At 39.6% G+C, this 21,992-nt stretch overlaps 1 protein-coding gene across 3 annotated transcripts in view; it reads right to left on the bottom strand.

Moving 5' to 3' along the window:
- Nucleotides 1–21,992, bottom strand: part of UVRAG (UV radiation resistance associated) — a 335,807-nt gene that overhangs the window by 255,400 nt on the left and 58,415 nt on the right. For 2 of the 3 annotated variants that reach the window (XM_023209367.1, XM_023209368.1), the window contains exons 4-5: nt 13,594–13,755; nt 3,523–3,597 (exon numbers count right to left, since the gene is read on the bottom strand). In XM_023209367.1, the coding sequence (XP_023065135.1) occupies nt 3,523–3,597; nt 13,594–13,755 (237 nt within the window). The remainder of the gene's footprint in view (nt 1–3,522; nt 3,598–13,593; nt 13,756–21,992) is intronic. The other variant, XM_023209369.1, reaches the window with a different exon arrangement.

The raw sequence follows: 21,992 nt of genomic DNA, 5'->3' as shown, positions 1-21,992 counted from the left end.
GGTTTAAATAAGGTAAAATGTGTAAAGCGTTTAGAATAGTGCCAGCACAGAAGTGCTCACTAAATAATAGCTATTATTCCTGTTACAGGGAAACACTTACTCTGCACTCCCATGTTTCTACACAGGAGACAAATGCCCCACTCCATTTCTCAGGAGAAAAGGTCATGAAAAGAGCAATTGCAGCTTCTCTTTGTCCTCCACTCACTCCTCTCCAGGACCAGCAGATGACTGATCTGACAGCTGGGCTTCAGAGATGGACCTATGTGTGACTGCCTTAATTCTTTCTAGGTTATCTGCAATCAAAAACAACCTATCTAACCATGCATACAAACTTCGCTTCTGGCTTGGAGGCTCAGGCTTTGTTCCTATAAGAGGAAGACTTTGGTTTCATTTGTTTTGTTATTTTGTGGGGGAGGTTCAGTCCAGGAAGAAGTATATAGAGTCACAGCAAACTGTCAGTCACAGAATTTAAACCACATTTGTCCATCAGTTTTATTAATAATAAAGCCAATGTTCTGATCTCCATTTATCTGTCACCTATCCTTCCCGCCCCCGAGACAGGGTCTCATCTGTTGCCCAGGCTGGAGTGCGGTGGCACCATCAGGGCTCACCGCAGCATCAACATCCTGGTCTCAAGCAATCCTCCCACCTCAGCCCCTCAAGTTGCTAGGACTACAGACACATGTCACCACACCTGACTAATTTTTTGTTTGAATTTTAGTACAGACGAGGTCTCGCTATGTTGCCCAGACTGGTCTTGAACTCCTGAGCTCAAGTGATCCTCCCAGCTCAGCCTCCCAAAATCCACTGGGATTACAGACTACCACCTACTTCTGAACTTGCTCCAAACTCAGGAGAAGAAGAAAGGGGTATTAGTTATTGGCTTACTCAAATCCTCAACAGCTCTGAGGATTTGGCTATAAGGTTCTTGGGGGACTAAATACAATAATAGATGTGAAGCTCTTACAGTGTTTGACATACAGTGATGCTCAATACATTTTAGCTATTAATATTATTATTATATGTGCCAGATATTGTCCTAAAAGGTGAGTTGTACCAGTTGCAGGAGGAACTTAATGCTGCAACAGTATTAGAACAGCTAACCCTATACATGAGATATTATGAACAGCAGCAGTAGCAGTCCCATAATTATTTCATTAAATCACAAACACTTTTACTAAGCAAACTGCATACCCCAAGAACTGTGGGAGATGCTGGGAATTCAATATTATTTATAGAAATCTGTCCTTCAAAACCTTACAGACTAGAAAAGAAGAAAGGCAAGCCTAGTTGCAAAGTGGTATATCCTATGTCAAAGGTATACATAGCATGTTGATGCTTAGAAGAGGAGAGCTTTGAAATAAAGAAAATTGTCTATCAGAGTTTGAACTGAATTTTGAAGAAGTCACCTGAATAACTTCCATTTTGGTAAATCCAGTGGGCAATCTTTGGTCCTCCTATTTGATCACTCTCTCCTCTTAAAAAACAAGCAAAAAGACAAACAATAACAACAACAACAACAACAACAAAACCCTTTCTTTCTTTGGACTTTGAGATTCTATACAAAACTTCGCTCTCTTTACCTTGGACCACTTCTTCTCAGTCATCTTTTCTGGTGCCCCCTTGTCTATGTGGCCTTTAAAAGCTGGAGGTCTTCCAGGCTCAGGCACCTAGCCCCCTTTCTTCCTACAGTACTGCCTGTTCCTAGCCCATCTTATCCCCACTCACGACTTCAATGACTGTTTAAACAGTCATTGGTCCCACATAAATATTTCTAACCCAGTCCTCTCCTCTGAATTTCAGACTCATATATCCAAATGCCTACTTCCATCTACACATGGATGTCTCAAAGGCATCTCAAAATCCACAGGATCAAATATCAACTCACAATCTGCCTCCACCAAACCTGGTTTTCCTCCAGTGTCTCTTAGTTTTCTCAGTGCCTGACACCTTTTTCCATCCAGTTACTTCATCTAAGCCAGAAACCCAAAAGTCATCCATGACACCTCCTTTTTCTTATGCCTTAAATTCAAATCTTCAGCAAGTCCTAATGATTTTATCTACTAAAACTTTCTTAAATCTATCTTCTCTCTATTCTGCTGTCATCCTGTTTCAAAGCATCACATATCTTATCTGATACACTGTAAGATCCTCCTTACTGATCTCCCACAAATATTCTTGCCTCTTCTACAATCAGAATGAAATTATTGAAACGCAAATCTGATAATATCACTGCTGTGCTAAAAATCCTTTCACACAGACTCTGTTCTTAGGGTAAAATCCTTTAAAAGTTCTGTGTGCTGTGGTCCCTGCCTAGCTCTCCTGCCCCATCGGGTATCACTCTCCCTTCATTGCTCTGACCTTCCTTTAGTCCCTAAAACTCACCATGTTCCCTTCTATTTCATGGTCTTCCAACACATTAACCTCCACTGCCCGAAATATTCTCTCTATTCAGCCCCTACTCCCTTTACACAGTTCACTTCTATTCATAATCTGGAGCATAGCTTTAAAAGTCAAGTCCCCAAGAAGACCTTTCTTGAGCCCTTAGAATAGGTTAGGCCCTCCTTATATGCTTATATACCATTTACCACCATTTGTGTTTACATGTTTATCTGTTAGATTACTGTATCAGTGTTTGCCTCCTCCATATACTCCTCAACAGCAGGAAATTATCCATTTGCTCACCACTGTGTTCTTAGCACTCGGAGTACAGTAGAGCAGCTGACATACAGCAGGCACTCAACAAAATGTTGTTGAAAAAATGAAGTACTCTAAGCAATAGCATTTCAGACAACCAAGAGCTATGAAGCAACATGATCACTAAGAGCAAATAATGCACAGGGTTGCTAAGTGGAACACCATAGTAGAATAGAAAAAGCACAGGCTTTAGAGGCAGGCAGCCTGAAATTTCAGCTCAGCTAGATGGATGAACCTATGAAGTTCATCTCAAACAACCTTTTTCCTTAACTATAAAATGGAAAGGACAAAACATACCACATTGGTTTTGGCTAGTATTAACTGGGGAAAAGGACAAGAATCAGCTGGCACAGTACCATAGATAGTAGGTACTTGGTAAATATGAATTCACTTCCTTTTCCTTTCTCTAATAACTTTTAGATGTAGAGATAATGCTGACTATAAAACAAGCTGATTCATAGTTTCTTAAATGTATTGAAAGTTATGAGAGATCTGAAACATTTAATAAAACTGTATTGCATTTGATCAAAATTCACCATCCTTTCTTAACCCCCAAAGAACTATGTAGAATAAGAGAAAATAGCTAGTTCCAGATTTCCTTTAGAAAAATTAATATAACCTGGATTTAGAATAGATGGACTGGATGGTTATGTGCCTTACAGAATGAGTTTTCACATTAAAAAGATTCACCTTAAGCCACACAAAGCAACAAATTTAAAGCATGATTCTATTTACACAGAGCTTTTCAGGATTATATCTATCCTGTACACCTGCAAGGCACACCTGCACTGAACAAAATTCATAACATCAGAAGGATCCTCTCACCTTATGTTCAAATGGAGCACCATAGTAGCCGTCATTCAGCCCAAAAATTATTTCATTTTGGTTTCGGGCATGAATCTAAGAGAGGAGAAAAATACCGTCAGTATTCGTTATTTTTATTCCAATAATGTTTTAATATAACCAGAGAATGACAGTTATAACAGGATCTACTTCAATACTGAGAAACAGGCTGACTACATCTAAACATACTAGCAGAAAACCAATCACTATTCAAAAGACCAGGAGATCAATTCAGCATTTCCTGCTTTAATCAAAGGCCTTGCAAAACTATCACATGCCATTACAGGCACCATCACTCACATATCTTTCACAAACATTTCCTGAGGTTGTTACAGAATGGCTATTCCTGAACAATAGGGCATTCAGATGCATATTCTACACTCTCTGAACCCAAAGAAAACACAATTCATTAAGTCTAAAAGTAATTTTTAAAATATGAAGCCTACGCCTGGCACCATAGCTCACGTCTATATTCCCAGCACTTTGGGAGGCAGACATGGATAGATAGATAGCTTAAGCTCAGGAGTTCAAGACCAGCCTGGGCAACATAGCAAGACCTCTTCTCTACAAATAACAATAACAATAAAAAATATTAGACGGGCGTGATGGTGCACGCCTGTGGTCCCAGCTACTCGGGAGGCTGAGGTGGGAAGACTGCTGGAGCCTGGGCTGTCAAGGCTTCAGTGAGCCATGATCACACCACTGCACTCCAGCATGGGTGAGGGAGCACAACCTCGTCTTAAAAAGAAGAAAAAAAATGAAGCCCTAGAACAAACATATAAGATTAATATATTCCATTTTCAAAAAGACAATTTTTTAAAAGGCAATAGCATCCAATCCCTAAACCACTCTCTTTTATTATTGTCTGCAAACCACTCTATTTCAGACGAGGTGAGCTTCAGTCAGTGCATCCCAAATTAAACTTCATTTAAAAGGTGGAAGGAATAAAACTTTAAAAATTAAGGAACTGAGGCCAGGCTCCGGTGACTCACGCCTGTAATCCCAGCACTTCCAGCACTTCGGAAGGCAGAGGCGGGCGGATCACTTGAGGTCAGAAATGAGACCAGTCTGGCCAACATGGCGAAACCATGTTTCTACTAAAAATACAAAACTTGGGGCCAGGCGCGGTGGCTCACACCTGTAATCCCAGCACTTTGTGAGGTCAAGGTGGGCAGACCACGAGGTCAGGAGTTGGAGATCATCCTGGTTAACGCGGTGAAACCCCGTCTCTACTAAAAGTACAAAAAATTAGCCGGACGTGGTGGCCGGCACCTGAAGTCCCAGATACTCGGGAGGCTGAGGCAGGAGAATGGCATGAACCCGGGAGGCGGAGCTTGCAGTGAGCCGAGATCGCGCCACTGCACTCCAGCCTGGACGACCATGCAAGACCTTGTCTCAAAAAACAAAAAGGAAAAAGACAAGAAAAAGAAATTAGCTGGGCGCGGCAGTGCACATGTGTTATTCCAGCTACTAGGGAGGCTGAGTGAGGCAGAATTGTTTGAATCTGGAAGGCCGAGGTTGCAGTGAGCCGAGATCGCACCACTGCACTCCAGCCTGGGCGACAGAGCGAGACTCCGTCTCAAAAAAATAAATAAATAAATAAATAATAAAAAAAATAAAAAATTAAGGAACTCAGATTAAAAAAAAAAAAAAACTCGAAGTAGTATAAAGTGTCCAACTATTAAATATACAAATAGATTTAGTTAATTCATCAGAAAGAGTTGTGGCAAAACAAATAAAATTCTTCTGCCCTGAAGGTTTTAAGTGAACGTTCAAGTGGGGGAAAGACAAGAAGGACTACCAGAATAGAATCTCTCCTTTCTCTACCTAGAGATGGAAAGCAGTCAAAGCCAGCAGCAGAACATTCCTGTGAACATTTCCCTGACTTCCATATCTCCTACCTCTATCACGAAAGCAAAATTAATCACATACTCCCTGTTTATCCACATCATTTACTGAACTGAATACAATACCAAAAGATGAGTCTGCAATCATAAACTTAAAATAAAAACTGTAAATCAATCTCAAGGAGTTTTTCATCTTAGAAAAGAGAAAACATTATGGAAGCAGTCTCAAGATTAGAAGGATCCTGAAATTTTATAAACATAAAACATTTTTACACATATATACCTGGGGAAAAAAAGATTAAAATTAAATTCACCAAAACTTTAACAACAGTTACAGCTGGGCAGAAGAATTATGTGTAATTTTTTATTCTCTTTACTGTGCTTTTCTAAATTGTCCAAATTGTCCACAAAGAAAATTAGAAGAGGCCGGGCGCGGTGGCTCAAGCCTGTAATCCCAGCACTTTGGGAGGCCGAGACGGGCGGATCACGAGGTCGGGAGATCAAGACCATCCTGGCTAACACGGTGAAACCCTGTCTCTACTAAAAAATACAAAAAATTAGCCAGGCGAGGTGGCGGGCGCCTGTAGTCCCAACTACTCGGGAGGCTGAGGCAGGAGAATGGCGTAAACCCGGGAGGCGGAGGTTGCAGTGAGCTGAGATCGGGCCACTGCACTCCAGCCTGGGCCACAGAGCGAGACTCCGTCTCAAAAAAAAAAAAAAGAAAAAGAAAATTAGAAGAAAATAAAAATATACACTTAAAGAAAGGGATGGGGAAAGCATGGGGAGAAACAAATCTAACATGAAGGTGAAGTTCTCAAAGTGTAAACTTCATGAAGGCGGGCATTAAAATAGTTCGTTGAAAAATAAGAAACAATATAGTACTAGTACTTGAAAAGATATGGGGCTAAAAAGTAAGTAACCTGAGTTCTAATTCCAACTCTGTGTCATAAGGAGCTCTTCAGAGAAATGAACTCTGACTTGTTTTACAGCCCTGATACCCTGCACTCTACCCAACATATAGTAGTTTAGCAATGTTAATGGTGTATACTTTAATTCCTTCATCAGCCAAACACCAGAAAACACTTCCTGCCCTATCTTGCACAAGGGTCATAAAAACAAAATGAGATAAGAAGATGTGAAAGTATTTTTGGAAATTAGAGGTAAAATCATTGATTAAAAAATCTAATAATGTATTAGGAATCAGGCAACCATAAAGTTCGGAAAGATCCCTCTGTTCCTAACAAACATGCTTGACAAAATTGGCGATATCATATTGCACACACTGTGTACATTTCAGAACTGTTAAATTATGCTAATAAGCGTAATGTGTACTATCCTTTACTTATCAATTACAAGTTAATGGCCTAACAATAATTGTGTTAGAATCCTAATATGGAAACTATAGAACTTAGAACTTAACCACAACCTCATATTTTGGTATCTTACGAAAAACAGCATACTTTTTAAGACAGCTGCTAAGATTAGTGAAATGAGTAATACATACAGTCTGAGCAATGAAACAACTAATGGCCTAAATCCACCAAACACTGTGTGATCTTTGGCAAATCACTTAATCTTTCTGAGCTTGTTTTCTTAAATACTGAGAAAGAGAACAATACTTGCGCACATGATCTTCAAAAAGCTCCAGGTCATTGTATGTATGTAAAAAGATACCCAAACACAGGCCGGGCACAGTGGCTCAAGCCTGTAATCCCAGCACTTTGGGAGGCCGAGACGGGCGGATCACGAGGTCAGGAGATCGAGACCATCCTGGCTAACACGGTGAAACCCCGTCTCTACTAAAAATATATATATATATACAAAAATTAGCCGGGCGAGGTGGCGGGCACCTGTAGTCCCAGCTACTCGGGAGGCTGAGGCAGGAGAATGGCGTAAACCCAGGAGGCGGAGCTTGCAGTGAGCTGAGATCCGGCCACTGCACTCCAGCCTGGGCAACAGAGAGAGACTCCGTCTCAAACAAAAAAAATAAAAAAGATACCCAAATACTAACAATTGCTGTTGTTATTAATACAAAGTTCTAACCACCAAAACTAAGCACAAGAATTTCTTCCGTAACACAAAAGTTAGGATGATACATGACTCATGTAAGCAATCTACAAAAGATCTACCAAAAAAAGTACCAGATTTCATTTTTGAGTTTAACAAGGGTGTAGAATACAAGCTCAGTACAGAGATATATATTTCTACATATACTAGTAAAAAAATTGAAAACAGAAATATTAAAAAAGAAATACCACTTAAATTAGCAAAAAATCTATAGGTACAAATCTAACAAAATATGTGCAAGATCTGTATGCTGAAAACTACAAAACACTGATGCATGAAACCAAAGAAAATTTTTACAAATGGAGAGACATATCATATCTATAGACTGAAAGACTCAATACTATTAAGATGTTAATTCTCCCCAAATTTTCTTAGATTCAACATCTATCAAAATCACAGGATTTTTATAGAAATTGACAAACTGTTCTAAAGTATATATGGAAAGGCCAAAGACCTAGAATAGCCAGAAAATTTTTGAAAACAGAACAAAGTTGGAGAACTCATTGACTGAATTCTAGACACATTTTAAAACTACAGTAATCAAGACAATTTGGTATTGGCATTAGGACAGAAATGCAGATCAATGAAACAGAACAGAGAGTCCAGAAACAGAACCAAACAAATGATTCTCAACTACTGATTCTCAACAAAGATGACAAGGTAATTCAATGGAGAAACAATTGCCTTTGCAACAAAGAGTACAGGAACAATTGTTCATCCACTTGCAAAACAATGAACCTTGCACTTTACACATAAAATTCAAAATGGATCACTGATGTAAATGTAAAACCAAAAACTGTAAAACTTTTAGAAGAAAACTTACAAAAGAAAACAAAGGAAAAAGTATTTGTGACCTTGGGTTAGGCAAAGATAAGACACAAAAAGCACGCAACACAATAGCAAAAATTGACATAGTGGACTTTACCAGCATTAAAAAATGAAAAGATAAGCCACAAACTGGTAGAAAGTATTGGAAAAAACATATCTTATAAAGGACTGATTTATATCCAGAATACATAAAGAACTTTACAACTCAGTAATTCAAACAACCTAATTAAAAATGAGCAACAGATCTGAACAAATACTTCACACAAAGAGAGACCGATCTCAAATAGACTTTTTTTGCTTACAAGGCTCAATTTAATTTTGTCATTAGGAAAATTCAAATTAAAACTACAATGAGATACCACCTCAAACCCATTAGAATGGTTAAAATTACAAAGACTACAATCACAAGTGCTAGTAAAGATGTGAAACAAATATAACTATTATACATTGCTGATGGGAATGCAGGATATTATAGTCACTTTGGAAAACTGGCAATTTCTTATAAATTTCAACATACATTTACCATTAGACCCATCAATTCCATTCCTGGAGACTTACCCAAAAGAAACACAAAGACCTATATTTAAATATTCATAGTAGCTTTATTTATTATGGTAGTGGTTACTCAACTCTATCCATTTTTCCTTTTTTTTTTTTTTTTTTTTGAGACGGAGTCTCACTCTGTGGCCTAGGCTGGAGTGCAGTGGCCGGATCTCAGCTCACTGCAAGCTCCGCCTCCCGGGTTTACGCCATTCTCCTGCCTCAGCCTCCCGAGTAGCTGGGACTACAGGCGCCCGCCACCTCGCCCGGCTAGTTTTTTGTATTTTTTAGTACAGACGGGGTTTCACCGTGTTAGCCAGGATGGTCTCGATCTCCCGACCTCGTGATCCGCCCGTCTCGGCCTCCCAAAGTGCTGGGATTACAGGCTTGAGCCACCGCGCCTGGCCCTTTTTTCAAATTTAATGAATTGCACACTTTCAAAAGGGTGAATTTTATGACATGTAAATTGTACCTCAATAAACCTAACTTAAAAAAATACTTTATTCAGAAGTCATTAATCCCTGATTCTATACAAGCTGGTCTAAATATCTCTTCCTCATACCACTCTCACAGCTGTCTATGAAGGTATTCATCAATCATCAGTACACCAGGTCTAAGAACCTTGTCCTACAAATCTCTGGATCCTTAACACAAAGAACAACACCCGGTAGGAAGTATATGATCTATCAATGAACCTAACTGATTCTGGCTATTATCCTAAAATGTCTTAGCCTCATGTTCCTCCAAAACTTTATAACTCTAATCTTATTATTAGCAGTATGTTACTTGTTATAGCTATTTTATAGTTAAGTTTTGACTTTCTACAGTGATCTTAAGTTTCTATCTGGCTTTAAGAAACATGTTTTTTTTTGTTTTTGTTTTTGTTTTGAGACGGAGTCTCACTCTGTCGCCCAGGCTGGAGTGCAGTGGCGCAATCTCGGCTCACTGCAAACTCCGCCTCCCGGGTTCACACCATTCTCCTGCCTCAGCCCCCCGAGCAGCTGGGACTACAAGCGCCCACCACCACGCCTGGCTAATTTTTTTGCATTTTTAGTAGAGACAAGGTTTCACTGTGTTAGCCAGGGCAGTCTCGATCTCCTGACCTCATGATCTGCCCGCCTCGGCTTCCCAAAGTGTTTTTTCTTTCCTTTTTTTTTTTTTTTTTGGTCTCTGTTACTCAAGCACAACTAACTTTATGCGAAGATACCTGAATGCCAACTCTCTGAAATTAGGGCGGGTTAGATATAAGCTCAGCTGGGTATGTCAATAAGACCACCACCGAAGGAACGTGTGACTTAGAAAACATGATGAAGCCCATCTTCACTGACCAAAAACGCCCTTCAGGCCTAGAGCCCTGCAACCACAATGTTAAGAAGCACCATCCTCCATGAAATGTAGATACTTTCAGATAGAAGAGAAACAAGTACTTAATATCAGAGTCTATCCACAGAGAGCCAAGTACGGCATGTGGGAAGATAGGGTATATACCCCAGTACAGGGATCTGGTTTGTCAGTCTAAAGGCAACAAGTACCTGGTAGCAAAAGAGAAAACAAAGGCCCTGGCCTAAACCAAAAGTCATTATTTTCTAAGTTTTAATTAAGATAATCCCTAAAACAGGAAAAAAATAAAAAAATTTTTTTAAATGTTTGAATTGTAGTTTAGAATGTATTTTAAAAAAACATATATATTATATGCACTGTTCTGGTCACTATAGTACACAAAATAAAAAAACTGTTAAGAGCATGATCTCATTTGTCTCTGGAATCTAAAAAAGTTGAACTCATAGAAATAGCAGAAAGGTGGTTAGCAGAAGCTGCATGGAGGGGAGGAGGCTTGGCAAGATGCTGGTCAAAGGATACAAAATTTCAGTTAAATAGGAGGAGTAAGTTTAAGAGACTACAACACGGTGACTACAGGTAAAAAATTTAAAAATCAAAAGTATGGTAAGCAAAATGAGCACAGAGATTTTTCGTTTTTTTTAGATTTTCAGTTTTAGTTTTTGTTTTATTTTGAGACAGAGTCTCGCTCTGTCACCCAGGCTAGGGTGCAGTGGCACCATGTTGGCTCATTACAACCTCCACCTCCCAGGTTCAAGCAATTCTCCCACCTCAGCCTCCTGAGTACCTGGGATTACAGGCACGTGCCACTGCGCCCAGCTAATTTTTTTTTTTTTTTTTTTTTGAGACAGAGTCTCGCTCTGTCACCCAGGCTGAAGTGCAGTGGCGCCATCTCGGCTCACTGCAAGCTCCGCCTCCCGGGTTCCCGCCATTCTCCTGCCTCAGCGTCCCGAGTAGGTGGGACTACAGGCGCCCGCCACCTCGCCCGGCTAGTGTTTTTTTGTATTTTTAGTAGAGACGGGGTTTCATTGTGTTAGCCAGGATGGTCTCCATCTCCTGACCTCGTGATCCGCCCATCTCGGCCTCCCAAAGTGCTGGGATTACAGGCTTGAGCCACCGCGCCCGGCCTGCGCCCAGCTAATTTTTGTATTTTTAGTAGAGACAGGGTTTCACCATGTTGGCCAGGCTGGTCTCAAACTCCTGGCTTCGAGTGATCCTTCCGCCTCGGCCTTCCAAAGTGCTCCCAAGGTTACAGGCATGAGCCACTACACCTGGCCCAGATTTTCAGATTTTTAATCTGAAAAAATGCAGAATGAAATTGTTTAATAAGAAACATCTCAGAAAGTAATATATTGAATAAATATGAAGAAAGCTTCAAGATGTTTATAGATAATCCATGACTAATATTTTATGGTTACCTTTAATAGTAGTACCAGAGGCATAACAAAACAGAAACAGGATTCATTCCAAGGTGGGGTGGGGGGTTACCAAGGACCACATGTATATACCAGTGCAGTATAGGACAAAGAGAATGAATTTTTAAATCAGTCAGACTTGAATTTAAATTTTAGCTCCAGCTGTGTGATCCTGAATCATTTATTAAAGTCTCAGAGTCTCAATTTTTTTTATCTGGAAAATAAGGGCAATAATATCAACCTTCACAAGGTTGCTATAAATATTAATTATAATAATCTATATCTGATGATAGCAAATAGGTTTCATTTCATTTGCAATTCTAACAGATTCCTAGATTTGTGCTGGAACACTGTTAGAAAGGATTCCGAAGGCCTCGAGCAGTGGCTTATGCCTGTAATCCCAGCACTTCGGGAGGCCAAGGCAGGAGGACTGGTGGAACCTAGGAGTTCACAACCAGCCCGGGCAACATAGCAAAACCCCATGTGAAAGGAAAACATCTTGGGCCCCCAAAATCATTAAGGAAAACTCAAGCTGGAAACTGCTTAGGGCACCCTGCCTCCCATTCTATTCAAAGTCACCCCTCTGCTCACTGAGATAGATGCATATCTGATTTGCCTCCTTTGGAAAGGCTAGTCAGAAACTCAAAAGAATGCAACCATTTGTGTATCACCTATCTGTAACCTGGCAGCTCCCTCCCTGCTTTGAGTCTTCCTGCTTTTGTTTCAAGTTGTCCTGCTTTTCCAGACTGAACCAATGTACTTCTTACACATATTGACTGATGTCTCATGTTTCCTTAAAATGTATAAAACCAAGCTGTGCCCTGACCACCTTGGGCACATGTCTTCCTGGGGCTGTGTCACGGGCGCATCCTATGTTGGCAAAATAAACTTTCTAAATTAACTGAGACCTGTCTCACATTTTCACACCCATCTCTACAAAAAAACAAAATTAAAAATTAGCTGGGCATGGTGGTGCCTGCCTGTAGTCCCAGCTACTTGCTGAGGCAGGAGGTACTGAGGGATTCAGGCTGAGGCAGAAAGGATCGCTTGAGCCCAGGAGTTTGAGGCTACACAGCTATGATCACACCACTGCACTCCAGCCTAGGCACCAGGGCGAGACCCTATCTTTAATTTAAAAAAAAAAAAAAGAAGAAGTAAATAAAAGAAAGGAAGAAAGAAAATATTATGGAGCTACTTTTGAGCCCAGTTAAAAGATAACTGTAGAGGCCAGGCGCAGTGGCTCACATCTATAACCCCAGCACTTTGGGAGGCCGAGGCAGGTGGATCACCTGAGGTCAGGAGTTCAAAACCAGCCTGGCCAACATGGAGAAACCCTGTCTCTACTAAAATACAAAAAATTAGCTGGGCATGGTGGCGCATGCCTGTAATCCCAGCTACTTGGGAGGCTGAGGCAGGAGAATCTCTTGAACTTGGGAGGCAGAGATTGTGGTGAGCCAAGATCGCGCCACTGTACTCCAGCCTGGGAAACAAGAGTGAAACTCTGTCTCAAAAAAAAAAAAAAAGAAACTGTAGTAGATTAGCTACATCAGTCATGGGTACAGCAAAGGTGGAGAACCAGTAGCAGCATATAATCCAGGCATCCTGTGCTCAATAAATAGTAGTTATTCTTATTCTTGGAATAACTCTACTGGTCAAAAGAGAAGTATTTAACATGATATTCCATATTTCAACTTAATTTTCAGATTCTAGGTGAAGACATCCAGTAAGACAGAAAAAGCAAAATGCTACGAGAAAGCACATTCTTTCCTAAACACACACACAAATCTGTCTTCATAAATTTCTTCAAAGGTATTTTTTAAACTAGGCAATGATTCAAACATAACAACATAAGTAACATAAGTAAACAATAACATATGTAAATGATCATCAAGGTCTCTCTTAGTGATATAAGTAAACAGTCATAAAAGTCTCTCTTTATAATAGGAAATGTAGAAACAGAAAGGTTAGACAGGTTAATTTGGAGATGACAACTACTTGAAACCACAGTCTAAAATTACCTGCTGACCCAAGTATTTCAGCCCATCCAAACAGACTTTCCATTCAATCAACAGCTGGTAGATGTCTTCCTTTCCACCCCATATCTTCACCACGAAACAAGACACAGATGTATCAAGACGGTCTGGCAAAATTCCAAAATCGAGACTTCGCCATGTGGGATTCTGCTCATGAAAATGAAAAACAGGCTTTAGGACAACTCTACTTGTTTACAATTATTTCAATTAGGTGGCAAATCATTTTGTTTTTCAAAACCAAAAGCCCTCATAAATACATTAAATTGCAAACTTAAGTAAACCAAGAAGACATTACAATTAACATAAAAGGGGTGATAATGGTACTTTTTAATTTCTCTGCTCACTTATTACAGTCATTAGAAGAAGCGTATATTCCCATTTCTCACTTACATGGTTTCATATGGTAATTCATTCATTTATTCAACATTTAATACATGATTATTAAGAGCCAACACATAAACAATGCCCTCAAAGAGTCTCCAACTTACTGTTGGATTCAAACCTCCATTTAAATAATTACACTGTTTTGTGCAAAGTTCAATAACAGAATTATGCATAAGGCTACACAGCAGCAGAGAAAGGAAAAATAAACTCTGAAGAACAGGGGAAGATAATCACAAAGGCTGCAAAACCTGGCTTTTAACAGATAAGTGGGCTTTCACCAGATTAAAATAAGGAATTTCAGGAAAAGGAGGACACAATAGGAAAAGGGCTCAGAGGTGTAAAATGCCAAGGTGTGGTCAAGGCATTCAGGACTACTGCTGGACCACACAATACAAAAGTGGCAGGACACAAAGCTGGACAGACACACAAGGAACTGAACTGAAGGATCTTTTATGCCTTTTACTAGGAGGGAATACTTCACTCTGTACAACAGTGGGGCCATTGAAATGTTTTCAAGTTGAAAATAACAAGGTCAGCTTTATGCTCTGAAAGAACATTATTTCTCATTAAGAGAATCATCCAGGGAGTTGAAACCCTCTCTGAAAAGTGAAAATGTTAAGGAGCTTTCATAACATCAAAGGAATGAACTACAATGTAATATGTCAACTACTTTCACTTATTTCCCCTACATTAAACATAAGGGCTTTCACTGCTGAATGTAAACAAAATCTACCTATTAAATTACCAATTTTCATATTATGTATATCAGTAAATCAAAGGGTCTTCAGATAAGGGTAACTAACTGTTCTTGGCTTTGTGGCAGTTTTTCTTCCTGACCAAAGTGTGAGGTGGGAGAGGACACTGAATACTACCAAAAATAGCATGATGACAACCTAGCATGCACATTTATGTAGTCAGTTTTATACTGGATTGTATAAAACTAAATGCTAGCCATGCAAGAATTTCAGTCTAAGATCAACAGATGACCTCTAGTCTGTATCTCACTATAACTGTTTTAGCAGTCCTGCTAAATAGGCGCAGAGATTCATCTAAATGTGAAGCCAACACTAAGGTCTGGGAGTAACTATGCTGACCCACGCTACAAGAAATGCTTACAGTTCTTCAGGCTAAAGGGAAACAACACTGGATACAGACTTGGATCTAAGCGAAGGAATGGAGAGCACTGGCAATCGTAAATATGTGGGTAAATATAAAAGACTATATGGCCCTAGGATGAATGGAAGGGAGCCATCCATTTCCGATAATGACGGGACAATCCTTTCACTGAAAACTAAAATGTCAGCTAAAATATTTTTTAAATAATAATAATAATCACCCTTAACATCAAGGAATTTCCAAGTCAAGGAAGAAAGAACCCAGAGAGATAAGTGGAGATCCAGAGGTCTTTATCGTGAAGTCATGACAGATCTATACAAAACTGTGGCTTTGGTTTTCTTTTTGGGGTAGAGACAGGGTCTCACTATGTTGCCCGCACTAGTCTCGAACTCCTAGGCTCAAGCAATGCTCCCACCTCAGCCTCCCAAAATGCTAGGATTACAGGGGTAAGCCACTGCACGTGGCCAGTTTTGGCATTCTTAAAGGAAGCAAGGACATAATTCAAGAGCCAGGCCCAGGTCCCACCCATGACTAAAAAATGTCCCTCTCCACACTGAGCTGGAACCACAAAAGGGCTATACCCCTAAACAGCACAAGTGAAACAAAATCCACCAAATCCCTACCCACAAATGTCTGTAGGGAAGGTTGCCATGACGGGTAAGAGGAGAATCTTCCTTGGAAGAAGAAATTACACAGAATGCAGCAGAGACAAAAAGAACAATATAAAAAAAAAAAAAAAAACAAGGTTTAAAAACATGGATGACAGAGTAAAAAGATCTGATATGCATTTAGCAAGCAGTCCAGAGAGAGAAAATGGATTAAGGAAGGAGGCAAGGAATTATTTAAAGAGATAAGTAGCAACTTCCTAGACTGATTTAAAAAAAAAAAAAAAAAACTAATTCACAAGTTTAAATACCTAACAGGTCCTAAGCAAGATAAACCCATATCAGAACACATAAAACCAAATAACTGACAACCAAGAAATCCACTCAATGAAAATATTCTTCACAAATCAGAGTAAAATGAATGCATGCTCATACAAAAAAAACTTGGGAGTGTAACACTAACATATGCTCACTAAAGAAAATCCTAAAGGATGCACTTTAGGCAAAGTAAACTCAGAACATTTTTGCTGCAAGAATGAATGAAGAGCAAATAAATGGTACCTACAAGAGTAAATCTAAAGGAGGGGTAGGGTGTCTGACATGATAAAATGAGTAGCTCAGCAAATTTTTCCCCCAAAAAGCAACAGTAAAACTGGACAAAATTCACAATCCACTGGCAGAAGACACTGGCTTGAGGTATCTAAGCATAAAGTCGCCAATCACTGGGCGACCACTAAGCTATGCAGACATAGGAGTAATTACTAGAAATGTGGATGGGCTTCGGAACAGCAGCAGACTGTCACCCAAACAGAACCACTGGCTTGTAGAATAGCTTTGAAGGATCACGTAGCTTCAGCCTTTCCTCTGGCAAATGAAGACAGGCAGAGTGGTAGAGAGGAAAGTGCTATAATGAACCACGCTGTTGAATTACATAATTCCCTGTGTCTCAGAATCATCAGTTATAAAACTATCACCTCACAGGGTTTTTATGAAGCTTGAACAGAACAGTAATAAAAAACTAATTATAGCAATAGCTACTACTTTAATGCTTACTAGCGACAGTCACTATATAAAGTATTAATAATAGATAAAAAGGGCATAGAGAATGCTTATTCTGGCACATACAAATATTTAATCGGCCCTATAAATTAGCCTTGTTAATCCTAACAATAAATCCACATGAAGTAAATAAGACGATCTGTTAATTCCAATAGTTAAGACAAAATACCGTATTTCATCAAATCCAAGACATCACCAATCATAAAATGCATCATAACTTTATATACAACTTAAAAAGAACTGATTTTAAGATGCATCTAGATTGTGCAGGAATGTTAAATTGTGAAAAAATTAAAAATCAATAAAATCAATAAAACACAGAAGCTGAGTCTTCTTGCCTAAGGTCACTTAGTAAAAACGGTATCAGAGGTTTGAATCTAGTTCTCTAGAATTTGTCTCATGTTCATTTTGTGTGTGTATGTTTTTCTTTTTTTTTTCTTTCTACCAAATTACAAAAGACAGAATTTAGAACAAAGGTGGGCTAAAGAGAATGTCAACAATTTCCTTATTTTATATCTCACAGCCAGAGGCAGAAACAGGAAGAAAGAACTCTGCCCTCTCCCTATGCCCTATTCTCCAGGAGAAAGGAACTAGGGAGACTCGACAGGTCTCACACTAGCTCTTGCTGCTCCATCACCAGACTCTACAGCTGATGAGGGCTGAGACAAAACAACCGACTAAACATAATAGCAAAGCCTAGACCACTACTACAAGAACGAAGCATTCATTACAGATTAGCTAAGAAGGAACTGGCCCTCCGCTGGTTCACCCAACTGTCCACCAAGGACACTGAGAAACCTGTAGCTAGGAATGCTGGGGAAAAGCCTTCTGGCCTGCAGCCTGAGGATGTGCCTGCTCCCCTGGAACTGAGTACCCTTCACCAACTCTACCTTATATGAGTAATGGCATCATTTGTGAGCCATTTGCTACATGGTGAGCACTATAACTGATTTAATTTAACATGAACTACAGGACAAACAAGCAAGCTGCATACAACATAGAAGAGACAAAATGAGGGCTTCCTCTAGCTTACATATCCTGGGAATAAAAGCAATAAAAGGGACATTTGGATTTGCCTAGTCCACCTCAAGTTCTGAAATGAGGAAGCTGACAGCCTCCGGTGGGAGCCCCTCCCTGCCTCTACCCCCACCCATTCTTTTCCTGGTTAAGGTTTCTGTAACCACTAGGTTTCAGTTCAAACATCTCTTCCTCAGAAGCCTTCCCAGGCTTAACTGTCAGCCTTCTCTTAACTGTCAGCCTTCTCTCCCTTCCACCCACTGTGAGGATGGGGCTTTTTTTGCTTTTGTTTTCCCGAGTAGATAATACAGTAACCTGGAGACAAAGTTAGGTATTCAAATATCTGCAGAATAAAAAAATATATATATACCTATTCCTGGCACTTTGCTGCAAGAAGACCTAATCACTTTGGGGTCGAAAATATTAAATTTAAGTCCAAGACCAGAAAGCACAGCTTAAGATTCATTTGGAAAAAGTGATTCGCTTTCTCACCTAATATGAATCATGCTTTATAAACACAGAATAAAAACCATTTTACTCATTTTTACTACTGGTGTAATTATTACAAGAAGGGGAACAATGAAAGCTGTGTGTTCACTGATGTCCTTGGGGCTGGCTGCTGCTCCTCTATGCTCCCATAGGAACCTGTGAGTGGTTAACTTTCTTATGGCACCTGGCATGACACATCACCATCACTGATTTTTTTGCCTGTCTTCCCCTCCAGAACGTGAGCACCTCAAAGGCAGGGATTTCTACCAGTGTATTTATCCTCTACAATATCCAGCACCACTACCAAAGGTTCAGTGTGCCAGGTACTATACTACTAATTTGACTATATATTCTTACTTAATCTTCACAAAACTCAAGAGTCCTATAAAACAGACAGCACTATCCCAATTTTTCAGAAGCTGATGCTAAGAATTATGAAGTCACTTGTCTAAGATCATATGGTTGGTTATATCTGGAACAGGAAGACAAAGTCAGTATCTGGAACAGGAAGACAAAATCAATATCTGAAAATCATGGCAGCAGGCCGGGCGCGGCGGCTCATGCCTGTAATCCTAGCACTTCGGGAGGCTGAGGCGGGCGGATCACAAGATAAGGAGTTCAAGATCAGGCTAGCCAATATAGTGAAAGCCCATCTCTACTAAAAAATAAAAAAATCAGCCGGGTGTGGTGGCGTGCGCCTGTAGTCGCAGCTACTCGGGAGGCTGAGGCAGGAGAATCACTTGAACCTGGGAGACAGAGGTTGCAGTGAGCCGAGATCGCACCACTGCACTCCAGTCTGGGCGACAGAGAAAGACTCCGTCTCATAAATAAATAAACAAAATTTAAAAACATGGCAGCATTAGATCACTTTTGTATATGAGGAAGGCCATGCAGTGGGGACTGAATAATGGGATCTTATGTCCCACACAGCCCCTGAAGGTCAAGTATAATATAATCATTACTGTTCCTCCTGATAACCTTGAGTTGATGAGAAAAGGTTGAACGATCCTTATTTAAGAAAGGGGAGAGGAAGGAAATCCATTAAAAGATAATATGGATATGAAAAACTCAAATGGTAACATTTTACTAAACTGGAATTCAACAGATCTCCAACTCCATTTATCCTTGAATAGTCAAAAAGAAGATGAAAAAGGGCTTCTTAACTATCAAGATCCCATCAACTTTTTTAAAAAGCCTCCAATACTTGTTTGGGATTTGTTTATTCTTAATTGGCATTAACTGGCATGATTTTCCAGAACAAGTGCTCCACAACATAAATACCATAATACCATATTAAACTAAACTAAAACCACAACATAATACCATAATCCCACCAGAATGGCTAAAATTTAAAAGAAAGATAATACCAAGTCTGGGCAAGGATAGAGCAACTAAAAATCTCACACTGCTGGTAAGGATGCAACTGGTACAAATGCTTGGGAAAATTATTTAGCAATATCTATGAAAGCTGAACATAACCTATAACCCAGCACTTAATTCCACTTCTAAGTACATACCTCAGAGAAATGCACACATATGTTCATTAGAATTAGTGAGCTACTATATACAACATGAACAAATCTCACAAACATTATGCTGAGCAAAAAGCAGATGCAGGCCGGGCGCAGTGGCTCGTGCCTGTAATCCCAGCACTTTGGGAGGCTGAGGTGGGCAGATCACTTGAGGTCAGGAGTTCGAGACCAATCTGGCCAACACGGTGAAACCCTGTCTCTACTAAAAATACAAAAAAAAAAAATTAAACTGGTATGGTGGTGCACACTTGTAATCTCAGCTACCTGGGAGGCTGAGGTGGGAGAATCACTTGAACCTGGGAGGCGGAGGTTGCAGTGAGCCAAGATCCCACCACTGCACTCCAGCCTGGGCAACCAGAGTGAGACTCTGTCTCCAAAAAAAAAAAAAGGTGGGGGGTGGGGCACATGCCATGGTGTTAGAAGTCAGAAGAGAGGTTCTCTTTGGGAAAAGGTAGTGATTGAAAAGCAAGAGATAGGCCGGGTGCAGTGGCGCATGCTTGTAATCCCAGCACTTTCGGAGGTCGAGGCGGGCAGATCACCTGAGGTCAGGAGTTCGTGACCAGCCTGACTAACATGTTACGATGAAACTCTGTCTCTACTAAATACAAAAAAATAGACAGGCATGGTGGCACATGCCTGTAATCCGAGCTACTTGGAATGCTGAGACAGGAGAATCGCTTGTACCTGAAAGGCAGAGGTTGCAGTGAGCCGGGATCACACCATTGTTCTCCAGCCTGAGCGACAAGAGTGAAACTCCATCTCAAAAGATAAATAAATAAAAGAAAGAAAGAAAGAAAAGCAAGAGATGATCGTGTTTCATTGATCAGTTCCTTTTGAAAAGTCATAAGGCTATTATTTGTGCATTTACTAGATGTGTGCTACACCTCAATAAAAAGTAATGGAACTATTTTTTTAAAAGATCCAACAACAGAAAAAACAGGAGGTGCCCCACTGAAATAAATCAAATGAAGTCATCTCTTCCTGATGTATACCTAAAGCCTAAACCTTCCTGGTCTTCAATTTATACCTTAAAAGGTAGTCATTTACTCCCCTTTATGTAAGACTGCCTTTCAATAAAAGTAAATATATTCTAAAATATGAAGTAGCATAATTTCCTATTACTATTAGAGTGATAAAGTATCAGAAAAAGCAGAAAATAATACCTCCTTTCAAAGTGAAAAAATGAGACTTGGTGAATGTATCTGAAGGGGCATAATGCATGGCAAGGAAGAGGGATAGATACTCTTGGGGGTTGTTGTAGCAAATATTCTTAAATACTTCATTCAAAATCAAATGCCTCTGGAGGACAGGGAAGTTTTTTGAAGTTATTTCATGTGGTTGAATAGATGACCTGGGTGTTCTTTCTAAGCCAATACAACACTAATACAGTAGAGCTATTGTCAATCTTCTGATTACAAAGACCTTCCTTTATACTATTACAAAATAGTTGCCAGAGAGTGAGCAATAATTCCTAAGTTGGTACATTCAAATACAGGCAGATACAGCCCGCCACACATTCAAAGATTTTACAGCCTACCATTTTTACCATATAGGCCCAGATGATTTTTTTATTTGTATTTAACCTACACATACCCGCCCAATTTCTATATGAACAAATTAAACAAGTACTATTATCATCCAGGGACCTGTACCACCATATTCACTGAAAAGTACAATTGCAGAATATCAGGATATTTATAAGCTCTGAAAAGTTTGCTGTCTACTATGTACCCACAAGAGGACCTAAAATCATTATTACTATAATGTTGCTTGATAACAAATGTATGGTTACAAGAACACAATCAAGAACTCATAAAAGGTGTTCTAACTTTCTGAAACCATATAACACATCTCACTGGAATAGCATACTGATTTTATCATTAGTCGTAATACAATAAACTCTCTTTCCCTGTCCCATTCACTTTTATTGAGACTCACTATCTCAATTTAGAAATTACTAATTGTTAGAAACCTTTCCTAACTTCTCCCTCCAAACTAAGATAAATAACACTTTTACATGTTTTCATAGCATCCTGTTCTTCCCTGGTACTACATATAATTCCATGTGTTGACTGTCTCCCTTCAAATCATTAACCAGACAGAACTTGGAAAACTTTGAAGATGATGCAGTTTAAAAGACAGTGACATAATCTGACATACGCTACACACACACACACACACA

This window comes from Piliocolobus tephrosceles, chromosome 13, assembly GCF_002776525.5.
Source record: "Piliocolobus tephrosceles isolate RC106 chromosome 13, ASM277652v3, whole genome shotgun sequence".
NCBI classification, from domain to species: domain Eukaryota; kingdom Metazoa; phylum Chordata; class Mammalia; order Primates; family Cercopithecidae; genus Piliocolobus; species Piliocolobus tephrosceles.
This window is presented reverse-complemented; position numbering and strand designations above follow the sequence as displayed.